The sequence below is a fragment of the Mustelus asterias genome, chromosome 8, assembly GCF_964213995.1.
Source record: "Mustelus asterias chromosome 8, sMusAst1.hap1.1, whole genome shotgun sequence".
Classification (NCBI taxonomy): domain Eukaryota; kingdom Metazoa; phylum Chordata; class Chondrichthyes; order Carcharhiniformes; family Triakidae; genus Mustelus; species Mustelus asterias.
This window is the reverse complement of record NC_135808.1, coordinates 138,695,253-138,713,831: the sequence shown is the minus strand read 5'-3', so window position 1 is coordinate 138,713,831 and position 18,579 is coordinate 138,695,253. Positions and strand designations below refer to the sequence as shown.

The 18,579-nt window shown below is 60.5% G+C and overlaps 1 protein-coding gene across 1 annotated transcript in view; it reads left to right on the top strand.

Moving 5' to 3' along the window:
- vav3a (vav 3 guanine nucleotide exchange factor a) overlaps window positions 1-18,579 on the top strand; it is a 232,985-nt gene that overhangs the window by 95,870 nt on the left and 118,536 nt on the right. Inside the window, exons 3-7 of the mRNA XM_078219234.1 lie at window positions 2,357-2,415; window positions 12,744-12,809; window positions 14,643-14,751; window positions 15,805-15,897; window positions 18,307-18,329. Of these exons, the coding sequence (XP_078075360.1) occupies window positions 2,357-2,415; window positions 12,744-12,809; window positions 14,643-14,751; window positions 15,805-15,897; window positions 18,307-18,329 (350 nt within the window). The remainder of the gene's footprint in view (window positions 1-2,356; window positions 2,416-12,743; window positions 12,810-14,642; window positions 14,752-15,804; window positions 15,898-18,306; window positions 18,330-18,579) is intronic.

Sequence of the window (18,579 nt, the reverse complement as noted above, 5' to 3'; positions counted from 1 at the left end):
GTTAGGAAGGGCCTTCCAGGATTTGACCCAGTGACAGTGAAGGAATGGAGATATATTTCCAAGTCAGGATGGTGAGTGACTTGGAGGGGAGCCTCCAGGTGGGGGTGTTCCCAGGTATCTGCTGCCCTTCTCCTTCTAGATGGAAGTGGCCGTGGGTTTGGAAGGTGCTGTCTCAGGAACCTTAGTGAGTCGCTGCAGTGCATCTTGTAGATGGTACACACGGCTGTTACTGTGTCAGTGTTGGAGGGAGTGAATGTTGAAGGTGGTGGATGGGGTTGCTGTAAATGTGTTGGGTCTCTAAACACTAACAACAAGGACTTTCAACAAACAGTCGTTCATTCACCAGCTGAGCAGTTATTTCATGCTTGTACCTTGCCCACACTCCTGCATCATCATGTTGTCACATGGTCACTTGGTCTATAATGCCAATCAAGTGGGCTGCTTTGTCCTGGATGCTGTCAAGTGTTGTTGGAGCTGCAGCCATCCAGGCAAGTGGGGACTATTCCATCACACTCCTGACTTGTGCCTTGTAGATGGTGGACAGGCTTTGGGGAGTCAGGAGGTGAGTTACTCGTCGCAGTATTCCTAGCCTCTGACCTGCTCTTGTAGCCACTGTGTTTATGTGGCGAGTCCAGTTCAGTTTCTGGTCAATGGAAACCCAATGAAAGTAATGCCATTGAATGTCAAGGGGCGATGGTTAAATTCTCTCTTGTTGGTGATGGTCATTGCCTGGCATTTGTGTGGCATGAATGTTACTGGGCACTTGTCAGCTCAAACCTGGATATTGTCCAGATCTTGCTGCATTTGAACATGGACTGCTTCAGTATCTGAGGAGTCGCCAATGGTGCTGAACATTGTGCAATCATCGGTGAACATCCCCACTTCTGACCTTATGACGGAGGGAAGGTCATTGATGAAGCAGCTGAAGATTGTTGGGCCCAAGACACTACCCTGAGGGACTCCGGCAGCGCTGACCCAGGGATGACACAAAATGTCATTGGTGAAAATTTCTGCTCATCCAGTAATGGATTGGATAATAACAGATCATCCAATCAGATAGACAGGCTGATAATCAGCGTGAGGAGCTGAGAGACGGTGCTGAGCGCGAGCTGGGGTTCTCCGTGTCCATGTGAAAACTAACCCTGTGTTCCCGGATGCTATCACTGAGGGGCAGTGTGTAGATTAGAAATAGGAAGAAGCCAAGGATCGATCCTTGGGGAATACCAGAGGTAACAGTGCAGCAACAGGAAGAGAAGCCATTGCCGCTGATTCTCTGGCTGTGGTTAGAGAGATAAGACTAGGAACCGGTGAGGGGCGTCCCAGTGGGAGAGGGGGCGTCCCCAGTGGGAGAGGGGGCGTCCCCAGTGGGAGAGGGGGCGTCCCCAGTGGGAGAGGGGGCGTCCCCAGTGGGAGAGGGGGCGTCCCCAGTGGGAGAGGGGGCGTCCAAGTGGGAGAGGGGGCGTCCCCAGTGGGAGAGAGGGCGTCCCCAGTGGGAGAGAGGGCGTCCCCAGTGGGAGAGGGGGCGTCCAAGTGGGAGAGAGGGCGTCCCCAGTGGGAGAGGGGGCGTCCCCAGTGGGAGAGGGGGCGTCCCCAGTGGGAGAGGGGGCGTCCCCAGTGGGAGAGGGGGCGTCCCCAGTGGGAGAGGGGGCGTCCCCAGTGGGAGAGGGGGCGTCCCCAGTGGGAGAGGGGGCGTCCCCAGTGGGAGAGGGGGCGTCCAAGTGGGAGAGGGGGCGTCCCCAGTGGGAGAGAGGGCGTCCCCAGTGGGAGAGAGGGCGTCCCCAGTGGGAGAGGGGGCGTCCAAGTGGGAGAGAGGGCGTCCCCAGTGGGAGAGGGGGCGTCCCCAGTGGGAGAGGGGGCGTCCCCAGTGGGAGAGGGGGCGTCCCCAGTGGGAGAGGGGGCGTCCCCAGTGGGAGAGGGGGCGTCCCCAGTGGGAGAGGGGGCGTCCCCAGTGGGAGAGGGGGCGTCCCCAGTGGGAGAGGGGGCGTCCCCAGTGGGAGAGGGGGCGTCCCCAGTGGGAGAGGGGGCGTCCCCAGTGGGAGAGGGGGCGTCCCCAGTGGGAGAGGGGGCGTCCCCAGTGGGAGAGGGGGCGTCCCCAGTGGGAGAGGGGGCGTCCCCAGTGGGAGAGAACATCAGGAGCAATGGGAATAAGTGTGATTTTGGGGCAAGAGCTTCAGGATTTGCAGAGGAAAGCAAGGTTGGAGCTGGGACGGTTCTTGGTGAGGGGAGAGGGGTCAGAGGTTGCAAAGGGGGGAAGGGGACAGAGGAACATTAATGTGCTGGGAGGCAGGGGGTGTCTGACGCTCTCCCCCGTGTGAGATACGTGCAGCCTCACTGATACAGATGTTTGCTCTTCCAGGTGATCGAGACGCTGTCTAGACTTTCCCACGCAGCCGCTAGCCAGAGCGCCGGGGTAAGGTAAGCACCTTGTGACGTGGGTTAGGATTCGCAAACTTCACTTACAGTGTCACTCAATTCTGTGTTTGGGACATCAGCTGTTCACGTCTAGGTGCGTGGTAAAAGTACACCCAAAACTGGCACCCACATCCCGTTGCCCCCACCCCCTGTGCTCACTGTGGCGGCACGGTGGTTAGCACTGCTGCTTCACAGCTCCAGGGACCTGGGTTTGATTCCCGGCTTGGGTCACTGTCTGTGTGGAGTTTGCACATTCTCCTCGTGTCTGCGTGGGTTTCCTCCGGGTGCTTCGGTTTCCTCCCACAGTCCAAAGATGTGCGGGCTAGGTTGATTGGCCATTCTAAATTGCCCCTTAGTGTCCCGGGATGCAGAGGTTAGAGGGATTAGTGGGTAAGTATGTAGGGATATGGGGATAGGGCCTGGGTGGAATTGTGGTTAGAGCAGACCCGATGGGCCGAATGGCATCTTTCTGCACTGTAGGATTCTATGAATCTATGATTCACTGACCCACACTGCCCGCCGTCCCCACACCCCCTGTGCCCACTGACCCACACTGCCCCCCATTCCCCCCACCCCCTGTGCCCACTGACCCACACTGCCTCCCGTCCCCCCACCCCCCCCCCTGTGCCCACTGACCCACACTGCCCCCCATTCCCCCCACCCCCCCTGTGCCCACTGACCCACACTGCCCCCCATTCCCCCCACCCCCCCTGTGCCCACTGACCCACACTGCCCCCCATTCCCCCCCCCACCCCCCGTGCTCATTGACCCACACTGCCCCCCATTCCCCCCCACCCCCCGTGCTCACTGACCCACACTGCCCCCCATTCCCCCCCCACCCCCCGTGCTCACTGACCCACACTGCCCCCCATTCCCCCCCCATCCCCTGTGCTCACTGACCCACACTGCCCCACCCCACCCCCCGCGCTCACTGACCCACACTGCCCGCCATTCCCCCCACCCCCCGTGCTCACTGACCCACACTGCCCCCCATTCCCCCCACCCCCCGTGCTCACTGACCCACACTGCCCCCCATTCACCCCAACCCCCGTGCTCACTGACCCACACTGCCCCACATTCCCCCCAGACCCCGTGCCCACTGACCCCCACTGCCCCCCATTCCCCCCACCCCCCCCTGTGCTCACTGACCCACACTGCCCCCCATTCCCCCCACCCCCCGTGCTCACTGACCCACAATGCCCCCCAACCCCCCCACCCCCTGTGCTCAGTGACCCACACTGCCTCCCGTCCCCCCACCCCCCCCCCGTGCTCACTGACCCACACTGCCCCCCATTCCCCCCACCCCCCTATGCTCACTGACCCACACTGCCCCCATTCCCCCCACCCCCCCCCCCGTGCTCACTGACCCACACTGCCCCCCATTCCCCCCACCCCCCCGTGCTCACTGACCCACACTGCCCCCCATTCCCCCCACCCCCGTGCTCTCTGACCCACACTGCCCCCCATTCCCCCCACCCCCCCCCGTGCTCACTGACCCACACTGCCCCCCATTCCCCCCACCCCCCCGTGCTCACTGACCCACACTGCCCCCCATTCCCCCCACCACCGTGCTCTCTGACCCACACTGCCCCCCATTCCCCCACCCCCCCCGTGCTCACTGACCCACACTGCCCCCCATTCCCCCCCACCCTCTGTGCCCACTGACCCCCACTGCCCCCCATTCCCCCCCACCCCCTGTGTTCACTGACCCACACTGCCCCACATTCCCCCCAACCCCCCGCGCTCACTGACCCACACTGCCCCCCATTCCCCCCCACCCCCCTGCTCTCACTGACCCACACTGCCCACCATTCCCCCCACCCCCCGTGCTCACTGACCCACACTGCCCCCCATTCCCCCCCACCCCCTGTGCTCACTGACCCACACTGCCCCCCATTCCCCCCACCCCCTGTGCTCACTGACCCACACTGCCCCCCATTCCCCCCACCCCCTGTGCCCACTGACCCACACTGCCCCCCATTTCCCCACCCCCCCGTGCTCACTGACCCACACTGCCCCCCATTCCCCCCCCCACCCCCTGTGCTCACTGACCCACACTGCCCCCCATTCCCCCCCCCACCCCCTGTGCTCACTGACCCACACTGCCCCCCATTCCCCCCACCCCCTGTGCTAACTGACCCACACTGCCCCACATCCCCCCCACCGCCGTGCTCACTGACCCACACTGCCCCCCATTCCCACTGCCCCCCATTCCCCCCACCCCCCCATGCTCACTGACCCCCACTGCCCCCCATTCCCCCCCACCCCCTGTGCCCACTGACCCACACTGCCTCCCGTCCCCCCACCACCCCGTGCCCACTGACCCCCACTGCCCCCATTCCCCCCACCGCCTGTGCTCACTGACCCACACTGCCCCCCATTCCCCCCACCCCCCCCATGGTCACTGACCCACACTGCCCCCCATTCCCCCCACCCCCTGTGTTCACTGACCCGCACTGCCCCCCATTCCCCCCACCCCCTGTGCCCACTGACCCACACTGCCCCCCATTCCCCCCACCCCCTGTGCCCACTGACCCACACTGCCTCCCGTCCCCCCACCCCCCCCCCCGTGCTCACTGACCCACACTGCCCCCCATTCCCCCCACCCCCTCCGTGCCCACTGACCCACACTGCCCCCCATTCCCCCCCCACCCCCCGTGCTCACTGACCCACACTGCCCCCCATTCTCCCCCCACCCCCCGTGCTCACTGACCCACACTGCCCCCCATTCCCCCCCCACCCCCCGTGCTCACTGACCCACACTGCCCCCCATTCCCCCCCCACCCCCTGTGCTCACTGACCCACACTGCCCCACCCCACCCCCCGCGCTCTCTGACCCACACTGCCCCCCATTCCCCCCACCCCCCGTGCTCACTGACCCACACTGCCCCCCATTCCCCCCACCCCCTGTGCTCGGTGACCCACACTGCCTCCCGTCCCCCCACCCCCACCCCGTGCTCACTGACCCACACTGCCCCCCATTCCCCCCACCCCCCTATGCTCACTGACCCACACTGCCCCCCATTCCCCCCACCCCCCCGTGCTCACTGACCCACACTGCCCCCCATTCCCCCCACCCCCCCGTGCTCACTGACCCACACTGCCCCCCATTCCCCCCACCCCCCCGTGCTCACTGACCCACACTGCCCCCCATTTCCCCCACCCCCGTGCTCTCTGACCCACACTGCCCCCATTCCCCCACCCCCCCCCGTGCTCACTGACCCACACTGCCCCCCATTCCCCCCACCCCCTGTGCTCACTGACCCACACTGCCCCCCATTCCCCCCAACCCCTGTGCTCACTGACCCACACTGCCCCCCATTCCCCCCACCCTCGTGCTCTCTGACCCACACTGCCCCCCATTCCCCCCCACCCCCTGTGCTCACTGACCCACACTGCCCCCCATTCCCCCCACCCCCGTGCTCACTGACTCACACTGCCCCCCATCCCCCCCACCCCCTGTGCTCACTGACCCACACTGCCCCCATTCCCCCCACCCCACCCTCTGTGCCCACTGACCCCCACTGACCCCCATTCCCCCCCACCCCCTGTGTTCACTGACCCACACTGCCCCCCATTCCCCCCACCCCCCCGCGCTCACTGACCCACACTGCCCCCCATTCCCCCCCACCCCCCTGCTCTCACTGACCCACACTGACCCCCATTCCCCCCCACCCACTGTGCTCACTGACCCACACTGCCCCCCATTCCCCCCCACCCCCTGTGCTCACTGACCCACACTGCCCACCATTCCCCCCACCCCCCGTGCTCACTGACCCACACTGCCCCCCATTCCCCCCCACCCCCTGTGCTCACTGACCCACACTGCCCCCCATTCCCCCCACCCCCTGTGCTCACTGACCCACACTGACCCCCATTCACCCCCAACCCCGTGCTCACTGACCCACACTGCCCCCATTCCCCCCACCCCACCCTCTGTGCCGACTGACCCCCACTGCCCCACATTCCCCCCCACCCCCTGTGTTCACTGACCCACACTGCCCCCCATTCCCCCCACCCCCCGCGCTCACTGACCCACACTGACCCCCATTCCCCCCCACCCCCTGTGTTCACTGACCCACACTGCCCCCATTCCCCCCACCCCACCCTCTGTGCCGACTGACCCCCACTGCCCCACATTCCCCCCCACCCCCTGTGTTCACTGACCCACACTGCCCCCCATTCCCCCCACCCCCCGCGCTCACTGACCCACACTGACCCCCATTCCCCCCCACCCCCTGTGCTCACTGACCCACACTGCCCCCCATTCCCCCCCACCCCCTGTGCTCACTGACCCACACTGCCCCCCATTCCCCCCCACCCCCTGTGCTCACTGACCCACACTGCCCCCCATTCCCTCCCACCCCCTGTGTTCACTGACCCACACTGCCCCCCATTCCCCCCACCCCCTGTGCTCACTGACCCACACTGCCCCCCATTCCCCCCCACCCCCCCCCGTGCTCACTGACCCACACTGCCCCCCATTCCCCCCCACCCCCTGTGTTCACTGACCCACACTGCCCCCCATTCCCCCACCCCCTGTGTTCACTGACCCACACTGCCCCCCATTCCCCCCACCCCCCCCATGCTCACTGACCCGCACTGCCCCCCATTCCCCCCACCCCCTGTGTTCACTGACCCACACTGCCCCCCATTCCCCCCACCCCCCCATGCTCACTGACCCACACTGCCCCCCATTCCCCCCACCCCCCCCCCCCGTGCTCACTGACCCACACTGCCCCCCATTCCCCCCCCACCCTGTGCTCACTGACCCACACTGCCCCCCATTCCCCCCACCCCCCCATGCTCACTGACCCACACTGCCCCCCATTCCCCCCACCCCCTGTGCCCACTGACCCACACTGCCCCCCATTCCCCCAACCCCCCATGCTCACTGACCCACACTGCCCCCCATTCCCCCCCACCCTGTGCTCACTGACCCACACTGCCCCCCATTCCCCCCACCCCCCCATGCTCACTGACCCACACTGCCCCCCATTCCCCCCACCCCCCATGCTCACTGACCCACACTGCCCCCCATTCCCCCCACCCCCCCATGCTCACTGACCCACACTGCCCCCCATTCCCCCCACCCCCTGTGCTCACTGACCCACACTGCCCCCCATTACCCCCCCACCCTGTGCTCACTGACCCACACTGCCCCCCATTCCCCCCACCCCCCCATGCTCACTGACCCACACTGCCCCCCATTCCCCCCCCCCACCCTCTGTGTTCACTGACCCACACTGCCCCCCATTCCCCCCACCCCCCGTGTTCACTGACCCACACTGCCCCCCATTCCCCCCACCCCCTGTGCCCACTGACCCACACTGCCCCCCATTCCCCCCCACCCCCTGTGTTCACTGACCCATACTGCCTCCTGTTGCCCCCCCACCCCCCGTTCTCCCTCCATGTTCTGGTCCCTCCCTATCTCTGTCATCTCCTCCAGCTCTGCAACCCTCCGAGATCTCTGTGATCCTCACATTCTGGCCTCCAGAACATCCCTGGTTTTAACTCTCCACCACTGCCTTCAACAGCCTGAGCTCTGAACTCTGGAATTCCCTCCACAAACCTCTCCGACTCTCTCCCTCTCTCTCTGCTCCATTAGTTGCTCCATAGAAACATACCTCCTTAGCACGTTTCTGAAGAACTAGGACCAGGGTGGCACCGTGGCACAGTGGTTAGCACTGCTGCCTCATCGCGCCAGGGACCCGGGTTCGATTCTGGCCTGGGGTCACTGTCTGTGTGGACTCTGCATGTTCCCCCCGTGTTTGCGTGGGTTTCCTCCCAGAGTCTAAGGATGTGCGGATTAGGTGGATTCTCCTTGATCAATGTGTGGGGTTTCAGGGATTGGGTGGACCTCGCTGGGGTGAGTTTCGAGTGGCCTCTGACTAAAACAAAATGAGAATCTCTCTCCAACTCCCTCCCTAACAGCACTGTGGGTGTACCTTTCCTTATACATCTGTGGGACATGGGCGTCGCTGGCTGGCCAGCATTCACCTGAAGAAGGGGCTTAGAGCTCCGCAAGCTTGTGTGGCTTTTGCTACCAAATAAACCTGTTGGACTTTAACCTGGTGTTGTTAAACTTCTTGCAGCATTTATTGCCCATCCCTAGTTGCCCTTGAGAAGGTGGTGGTGAGCTGCCTTCTTGAATCGCTGCAGTCCATGTTCTGTGGGTTGACCCACAGTGCCGTTCGGGAGGGAATTCCAGGATTTTGACCCAGCGACTGCGAAGGAACGGTGATATATTTCCAAGTCAGGATGATGAGTGGCTACAACAGGGACTGCCGCAGTTGAAGGGGGAACCTCACTCGCACCTTCTCAATGGACAATAAATTCCAGTCTCTGCAGTGACACCTACACCCCGCGTTTCTCCACTGAGCTCAATCCTGCCCATTGCTGGATCCTTACATCCCTCACATGTCAACTCGACTAATAATCCAGAAATTCTCTGGTGACATGGGTTCAAATCCTACCAAGGCGGGTGATAAAACTTAAATTTAGCAGGTGGCACCGTGGCACAGTGGCTGGCACTGCTGCCTCTCAGCGCCAGGGACCTGGGTTCGATTCCCGGCTTGGGTCACTGTCTGTGTGGAGTTTGCACATTCTCCCCGTGTCTGCGTGGGTTTCCTCCGGGTGCTCCGGTTTCCTCCCACAGTCCAAAGATGTGTGGGTTAGGGGGATTAGCCATGGTAAATGCGCGGGGTTTACCGAGATGGGGGTGCAGGGCCTGGGTAAGGTTCTCTGTCGGAGAGTAGGTACAAACTCGATGGGCCGAATGGCCTCATTCTGCACTGTCGGGATTTTTCTGTTTCCAGCCCCTTTACAATGCCAGCACTGCCCCCTGCTGGATCTTTACATACACTCCATGTTTTGTGCAAAAAGAATTAAACTGAATCAAATAAACTGAGGAGTTCACAGAGTTTACAGACTGTACCGGCTGATCCACACGCGGCCGTTTGATATTATTTCTATCACAGAAGGAAGGGCAGGACTGGCAGCATTGGAGCAGTGGAGGCTAGATCAATGAACATATTCAAGACTGAGTGAGATCTGAACATAGGAGTGAGGGACAGGAGCAGGCCATTCGGATACTGCAAAGGCAATGGGCCCTGATAACATCCTGGCAATAGTACTGAAGACTTGTGCTCCAGAACTTGCCGCTCCCCTAGCCAAGCTCTTCCAGTACAGTTACAACACTGGCATCAACCCAATAATGTGGAAAATTGCCCAGGTACGTCCTGTACACAGAAAGCAGGACAAATCCAACCCGGCCAATTACCACCCAATCAGTCTACTCTCGATCATCAGTAAAGTGATGGAAGGGGTCATCGACAGTTCGATCAAGCAGCACCTGCTCAGCAATAATCTGCTCAGTGACGCCCAGTTTGGGTTTTGCCAGGGTCACTCAGCTCCAGACCTCATTACAGCCTTGGTTCAAACATGGACAAAAGAGCTGAATTCCAGAGGTGAGGTGAGAGTGACAGCCCTGGACATCAAGGCTGCATTCGACCGAGTGTGGCATCAAGGAGCCCCAGAAACTGGAATCAATGGGAATCAGGAGGCAAACTCTCCGCTGGTTGGAATCACAGCGCCAGGGACCCGGGTTCGATTCCCGGCTCGGGTCACTGTCTGTGCGGAATTTGCACATTCTCCCCGTGCCTGAGTGGGTTTCCTCCGGGTGCTCTGGTTTCCTCCCACAGTCCAAAGATGTGCTGGTTAGGTGCATTGGCCATGCTAAATTCTCCCTCAGTGTACAGGCGCCGGAGTGTGGCCACTAGGGGATTTTCACAGCAACTTGCAGTGTGAATTTAAGCCTACCTGTGACTAATAAATAAAACTTTAAAACTTTAAAAAAACTTCATACCTGGTACAAAGGAAGATGGTTGTGGTTGTGGAGGGTCAGTCATCTCAGCTTCAGGACATCTCAGCAGGAGTCCCTCAGGGTTAGTGTCCGAGACCCAACAATCTTCAGCTGCTTCATCAATGACCTTCCCTCCGTCATAAGGTCAGAAGTGGGGATGTTCGCTGGTGATTTCACAATGTTCAGCACCATTGGCGACTCCTCAGATACTGAAGCAGTCCATGTTCAAATGCAGCAAGATCTGGACAATATCCAGGCTTGGGCTGACAAGTGACAAGTAACATTCACGCCACACAAGAGCCAGACAATAACCATCACTAACAAGAGAGGATCTAACCACCACCCCTTGACATTCAATGGTGTTCCCATCACTGAATCCCCCGCTGTCAACATCCTGGGGGTTACCATTAATCACAAACTGAACTGGATTAGCCGTATAAATGTGGCTTCCAGAACAGGTCAGAGTATTGGAATCTTTAAGACCACAGGAAATAAGAGCAGGAATAGGCCATTCAGCCCCTCCCTGCTCTGCCATTTAATGGCTGGTCAAATGCTCACTAAGTCCCATTTCTTTCTATATCTCCGCAATCCTTAATTCCCGACTGATTAGAAACCTATCGCTCTCAGCCTTGGAAATGTTCCAGGACGCAGTCTCCACAGCTCACTGGAGTAAAGATTTCCAAAGATTCACCACTCTGAGAGAAGAAATTCTTCCTCAAATCCGTCTTAAATGAGCACCCCCTTATTCTGTGACTCTGCCCCCTGGTCACACACTGCCCAAAGAGTGGAAACAGCCTCCCAGCATTGACCCTCTGTAATCCCCTCAGAATCTTCACTGTTTCAATCCGATCACTCCTCATTCTTTTGAACTCTAAGGAGTATAGACCCAACCGGTTTAATTTTTCCTCATACGGCAGTCCCTCCGTATCCGGGATCATCCAGTAAACCTCCTCAGTACTGCCTCCAGTGATTGGATATCTTTCAACAAAGAACAAAGAAAATTACAGCATAGGAACAGGCCCTTCGGCCCTCCAAGCCTGCACCGACCATGCTGCCCGACTGAACTAAAACCCCCTACCCTTCCGGGAACCATATCCCTCTCTCCCCATTCTATTCATGCACTTGTCAAGACGCCCCTTAAAAGTCACTCCCGTATCCGCTTCCACTCCCTCCCCCGGCAGCGAGTTACAGGCACCCACTACTCTCTATGTAAAGAGTCTGCCTCGTACATCTCTTTTAAACCTTGCCCCTTGCACCTTAAACCTGTGCCCCCTAGTAATTGACTCTTCCACCCTGGGAAAAAGCTTCTGACTATCCACTCTGTCCATGCCCCTCATAATCTTGCAGACTTCTATCAGGTCTCCCCTCAACCTCCGTCGCTCCAGTGAGAACAAACCAAGTTTCTCCAATCTCTCCTCATAGCTAATGCCCTCCATACATGGCAACATCCTGGTAAATCTTTCCTGTACCCTCTCCAAAGCCTCCACATCCTTCTGGTCGTGTGGCGACCAGAATTGAACACTATATTCCAACTGCAGCCTAACTAAGGTTCGATATAGCTGCAACATGACTTGCCAATTCTTAAACTCAATGCCCCGGCTGATGAAGGCAAGCATGCCGTATGCCTTCTTGACTACCTTCTCCACCTGCATTGCCACTTTCAGTGACCTGTGTACCTGTGCACCCAGATCCCTCTGCCTATCAATGCTCTTAAGGGTTCTGCCATTTACTGTATATTTCTTATCGATATTAGACCTTCCAAAATGCATTACCTCACATTTGTCCGGATTAAACTCCATCTGCCATCTCTCCGCCCAAATCTCCAACTGATCTATATCCTGCTGTATCCTCTGATGGTCCTCATCGCTATCCGCAAATCCACCAACCTTTGTGTCGTCCGCAAACTTACTAATCAAACCAGTTACATTTTCCTCCAAATCATTTATATATATTTCCTTAAATAAGGGCCCAAAACTGTACAGAGTATTCGCAACATGGCCTCACTGGTAGCTTGTACCGTTACAGCAACACCTCTTTACTTTTATACTTCAACCTGTTTGAATTAAAAGCCAGTATTCCATTGGCCTTTCCGATTACATTCTGTCCCTGAGTGCGAGCTTTCTGCGATTCTGCAACAAGGAACCCCAGTCCCTTTGTGCTCCAGCTTTCTGCAGCCTCTCTCCATTTGAGTAATAATCCACCTCTCCTTCTTCTCTCTCTTTCTGAACAAGCTCACATTTTCCCAGATTCAATTCCATTTCTCAGTTTCCTGCCCATTCACTGAACCAATCTGAGAGAGACCCCTGTATCGCTGCTTTGCTGCTAGCCTTTCACAGACTGCCTCTTGTTGGATGTGGAAACATTCTCCACTTTGTCCTGCTGCTGTTTTTGATTTTATTTCGGTCTGTACACTCTTATTGGTGCACATTCCATCCCTTTGATTTGATTTGATTTGATTCTGTTTCAGGCCATTCCCCACAGACCAATCTGTCGATGATGAGGACATTTACAAGAGCCTTGCTGACCTGATCGAGTATGTAAAACTCTCACGACTGCCGATACCTCAGATGTTGCGTTGGCGGGTGTTGTACAGTCAGAGGGTCAGTACTGAGGGAGTGCTGCACTGTCAGAGGGTCAGTACTGAGGGAGTGCCGCACTGTCAGAGGGTCAGTACTGAGGGAGTGCTGCACTGTCAGAGGGTCAGTACTGAGGGAGTGCTGCACTGTCAGAGGGTCAGTACTGAGGGAGTGCCGCACTGTCAGAGGGTCAGTACTGAGGGAGTGCTGCACTGTCAGAGGGTCAGTACTGAGGGAGTGCGGCACTGTCAGAGGGTCAGTACTGAGGGAGTGCCGCACTGTCAGAGGGTCAGTACTGAGGGAGTGCTGCACTGTCAGAGGGTCAGTACTGAGGGAGTGCGGCACTGTCAGAGGGTCAGTACTGAGGGAGTGCGGCACTGTCAGAGGGTCAGTACTGAGGGAGTGCCGCACTGTCAGAGGGTCAGTACTGAGGGAGTGCTGTACTGTCAGAGGGTCAGTACTGAGAGAGTGCCGCACTGTCAGAGGGTCAGTACTGAGGGAGTGCCGCACTGTCAGAGGGTCAGTACTGAGGGAGTGCCGCACTGTCAGAGGGTCAGTACTGAGAGAGTGCCGCACTGTCAGAGGGTCAGTACTGAGGGAGTGCCGCACTGTCAGAGGATCAGTACTGAGGGAGTGCCGCACTGTCAGAGGGTCAGTACTGAGGGAGTGCCGCACTGTCAGAGAGTCAGTACTGAGGGAGTGCCGCACTGTCAGAGGGTCAGTACTGAGGGAGTGCTGTACTGTCAGAGGGTCAGTACTGAGAGAGTGCCGCACTGTCAGAGGGTCAGTACTGAGGGAGTGCCGCACTGTCAGAGGATCAGTACTGAGGGAGTGCCGCACTGTCAGAGGGTCAGTACTGAGGGAGTGCCGCACTGTCAGAGAGTCAGTACTGAGGGAGTGCTGCACTGTCAGAGGATCAGTACTGAGGGAGTGCTGCACTGTCAGAGGGTCAGTACTGAGGGAGTGCTGCACTGTCAGAGGGTCAGTACTGAGGGAGTGCTGCACTGTCAGAGGGTCAGTACTGAGGGAGTGCTGCACTGTCAGAGGGTCAGTACTGAGGGAGTGCTGCACTGTCAGAGGGTCAGTACTGAGGGAGTGCTGCACTGTCAGAGGGTCAGTACTGAGGGAGTGCCACACTGTCAGAGTGTCAGGACTGAGGGAGTGCTGCACTGTCAGAGGGTCAGTACTGAGGGAGTGCCACACTGTCAGAGTGTCAGGACTGAGGGAGTGCTGCACTGTCAGAGGGTCAGTACTGAGGGAGTGCCACACTGTCAGAGTGTCAGGACTGAGGGAGTGCTGCACTGTCAGAGGGTCAGTACTGAGGGAGTGCTGCACTGTCAGAGGGTCAGTACTGAGGGAGTGCTGCACTGTCAGAGGGTCAGTACTGAGGGAGTGCCGCACTGTCAGAGGGTCAGTACTGAGGGAGTGCTGCACTGTCAGAGGGTCAGTACTGAGGGAGTGCTGCACTGTCAGAGGGTCAGTACTGAGGGAGTGCTGCACTGTCAGAGGGTCAGTGCTGAGGGAGTGCTGCACTGTCAGAGGGTCAGTACTGAGGGAGTGCTGCACTGTCAGAGGGTCAGTACTGAGGGAGTGCTGCACTGTCAGAGGGTCAGTACTGAGGGAGTGCTGCACTGACAGAGGGTCAGTACTGAGAGAGTGCCGCACTGTCAGAGAGTCAGTACTGAGGGAGTGCCGCACTGTCAGAAGCGGTGTTGATATCAATACTGTGATTCTTCATTTTCATCCCGAATTCTGCGGTTTTTCTGATTTGTTTTGGTGTGTTTCTGCAGTGAGACCAGTGTTGAGGAAGATGAGGATCTCTATGACTGTGTCTATGGTGAGGATGAAGGTGGAGATGTGTATGAAGATCTGATGAAAATTGAAGCAGTCCAGGCACCTGTAAGATCCCCACCACAAACCTTCCTTTTCAGTCTTCGACAAGCTTGCGTAATGAGTGCAAGATGCAAAGCTTCGACAGCATGTCTGTTTCATTAATTTTCAAACTCTGTACTGCCAAAATATATAAACGTCATAATTCTCTCCTTCGATTTGAATCTGCCACCTCTCTGCTCATTGTACCGCCTCTTAATATCCTCCTGAAGTCACAGTATCTCTGTTCACAATGTCTCCAACTGAAACTGTGCCCTGCAAATCCAACTCTGGCTCATTAATAGAGTGAGAAGTCTAACACACCCGGTTAAAGTCCAACAGGTTTATTTGGTGGCAAATGCCACGAGCTTTCGGAGCGCTGCTCCTTCGTCAGGTGGAGTGGAGAAATGCTCACAAACAGGGCATTTGATACCAACTCAACCTGTTGGACTTTAACCTGGTGTTAAACTTCTTACTGTGTTTACCCCAGTCCAACGCCGGCATCTCCACATCATTAATCGAGAGCAGGAAAATCAGGGATCCTTACCCCAACTACTGGAGAAACCCCGCTCCTCTCCCCCTCCCATCTTTAAACCTCCTCCAGTCCAAAAAGTAACCATTCATCAGCACTGTTTCCTGTCCCTCAGCCAATGTTGTGTTCATGTTCCTCCTGCCTGCGACCATGGCCCTCACTATCTCTGTAACCTTCAACACTTACTCACCTCCCTCAGCTTTCCTGAACCCTCCATACTCTCAGCAGCTCTCTAATCCTGGCCTCTTCAATACCTCGATTCTAATCATTCCACCATTGGCGACTGTTCCTTCACCTGCCTGTCTTCTAAACACTGGAATTCCCTCCCTAACCCTCTCGGACTCTCTATCTCGGTCTCTGCTCCTTTAAGACACACATTAAGGATCACCTCTTTTACCAAGTTTGTGCTGACCTGCCCTCATGCCTTCTTCCTGGTTCAATGTTAGATTGTGTCTGGTCACACTCCAGTGAAGCTCGCGGGTGTTTTATTCTATTGAAGCTGTTTGAAGTGTGGAGGTTTGTTGTGTGAATCCCATTCTATGTTTGTGCAGAAACAGACAGAGACGGACATTCGCAGCTGCTGCCTTCTGGAAATCAAACAGACAGAGGAGAAATACACAGAGACGCTCGAGTCAATTGAGAAGGTACACCGCTCCCCTGCCCCATCCCCCTGCCCTCCACCCCGCCCCCCTGGCCGACCCTCCATCCCTCTTCCCCCTGCCCCTCTTCCCCCTGCCCCTCTTCCCCCTGCCCCTCTTCCCCCTGCCCCTCTTCCCCCTGCCCCTCTTCCCCCTGCCCCTCTTCCCCCTGCCCCTCTTCCCCCTGCCCCTCTTCCCCCTGCCCCTCTTCCCCCTGCCCCTCTTCCCCCTGCCCCTCTTCCCCCGCCCCTCTTCCCCCCGCCCCTCTTCCCCCCGCCCCTCTTCCCCCCGCCCCTCTTCCCCCCGCCCCTCTTCCCCCCGCCCCTCTTCCCCCCGCCCCTCTTCCCCCCGCCCCTCTTCCCCCCGCCCCTCTTCCCCCCGCCCCTCTTCCCCCCGCCCCTCTTCCCCCCGCCCCTCTTCCCCCCGCCCCTCTTCCCCCCGCCCCTCTTCCCCCCGCCCCTCTTCCCCCCGCCCCTCTTCCCCCCGCCCCTCTTCCCCCCGCCCCTCTTCCCCCCGCCCCTCTTCCCCCCGCCCCTCTTCCCCCCGCCCCTCTTCCCCCCGCCCCTCTTCCCCCCGCCCCTCTTCCCCCCGCCCCTCTTCCCCCGCCCCTCTTCCCCCCGCCCCTCTTCCCCCCGCCCCTCTTCCCCCCGCCCCTCTTCCCCCCGCCCCTCTTCCCCCCGCCCCTCTTCCCCCCGCCCCTCTTCCCCCCGCCCCTCTTCCCCCCGCCCCTCTTCCCCCCGCCCCTCTTCCCCCCGCCCCTCTTCCCCCCGCCCCTCTTCCCCCCGCCCCTCTTCCCCCCGCCCCTCTTCCCCCCGCCCCTCTTCCCCCCGCCCCTCTTCCCCCCGCCCCTCTTCCCCCCGCCCCTCTTCCCCCCGCCCCTCTTCCCCCCGCCCCTCTTCCCCCCGCCCCTCTTCCCCCCGCCCCTCTTCCCCCCGCCCCTCTTCCCCCCGCCCCTCTTCCCCCCGCCCCTCTTCCCCCCGCCCCTCTTCCCCCCGCCCCTCTTCCCCCCGCCCCTCTTCCCCCCGCCCCTCTTCCCCCCGCCCCTCTTCCCCCCGCCCCTCTTCCCCCCGCCCCTCTTCCCCCCGCCCCTCTTCCCCCCGCCCCTCTTCCCCCCGCCCCTCTTCCCCCCGCCCCTCTTCCCCCCGCCCCTCTTCCCCCCGCCCCTCTTCCCCCCGCCCCTCTTCCCCCCGCCCCTCTTCCCCCCGCCCCTCTTCCCCCCGCCCCTCTTCCCCCCGCCCCTCTTCCCCCCGCCCCTCTTCCCCCCGCCCCTCTTCCCCCCGCCCCTCTTCCCCCCGCCCCTCTTCCCCCCGCCCCTCTTCCCCCCGCCCCTCTTCCCCCCGCCCCTCTTCCCCCCGCCCCTCTTCCCCCCGCCCCTCTTCCCCCCGCCCCTCTTCCCCCCGCCCCTCTTCCCCCCGCCCCTCTTCCCCCCGCCCCTCTTCCCCCCGCCCCTCTTCCCCCCGCCCCTCTTCCCCCCGCCCCTCTTCCCCCCGCCCCTCTTCCCCCGCCCCTCTTCCCCCCGCCCCTCTTCCCCCCGCCCCTCTTCCCCCCGCCCCTCTCCCCCCCTGCCCTCTCCCCCCCCTGCCCCTCTCCCCCCCCCTCCTCCCCCCCTGCCCCTCTCCCCCCTGCCCCTCTCCCCCCCTGCCCTCTCCCCCCTGCCCCTCTCCCCCCTGCCCCTCTCCCCCCCTGCCCCTCTCCCCCCCTGCCCCTCTCCCCCCCTGCCCCTCTCCCCCCCTGCCCCTCTCCCCCCTGCCCCTCTCCCCCCCTGCCCCTCTCCCCCCCCTGCCCCCTCCCCCCTGCCCCTCTCCCCCCTGCCCCTCTCCCCCCCTGCCCCTCTCCCCCCTGCCCCTCTCCCCCCTGCCCTCTCCCCCCTGCCCCTCTCCCCCCCTGCCCCTCTCCCCCCCTGCCCCTCTCCCCCCCTGCCCCTCTCCCCCCCTTGCCCCCTCCCCCCTGCCCCTCTCCCCCCTGCCCCTCTCCCCCCTGCCCCTCCCCCCCTGCCCCTCTCCCCCCTGCCCCTCTCCCCCCTGCCCCTCTCCCCCTGCCCCTCTTCCCCCCCTGCCCCTCCCCCCCTGCCCCTCTCCCCCCCTGCCCCCTCTCCCCCCCTGCCCCTCTCCCCCCCTGCCCCTCTCCCCCCCTGCCCCTCTCCCCCCTGCCCCTCTCCCCCCTGCCCCTCTCCCCCCTGCCCCTCTCCCCCCCGCCCCCTCCCCCCCGCCCCCTCTCCCCCCCCGCCCCTCTCCCCCCCCTCCCTCTCCCCCCCCCCCCCGCCCCCTCCCTCCCCCCCCCGCCCCTCTCCCCCCCCCCCCGCCCCTCTCTCCCCCCGCCCTCCTTCCCCCCCCCCCCACCCCACCACCCACTTTCGCCTCATTCCCCACCCCACCCATTACGCCCCTCCTGAGTTTCTTTTCTCTCCCGTGTCAGAGTCTATTTGGATCTGTTGCGAGGTTGGACAGGGTAATTGTAGATTGGGAGGCAGGGAGATAGAATTTGGTGTTTGTAAGAATGGTAAAATTGTCCAGTGCTCAGGGGGAAAACATTGCGGGGTCCCGTGAAAGGTGGAGCTTTTTCTGTGCTTAAAGATTTAAAAATGCAAGTACACAGAGAGGCCCAGAGTGAAACATTAGTATCGAAAGGGCCAAGCAGGCAATGTTACCAAGACAACAGGCTTTTGAATTTAGCCAATCAATTTGAATC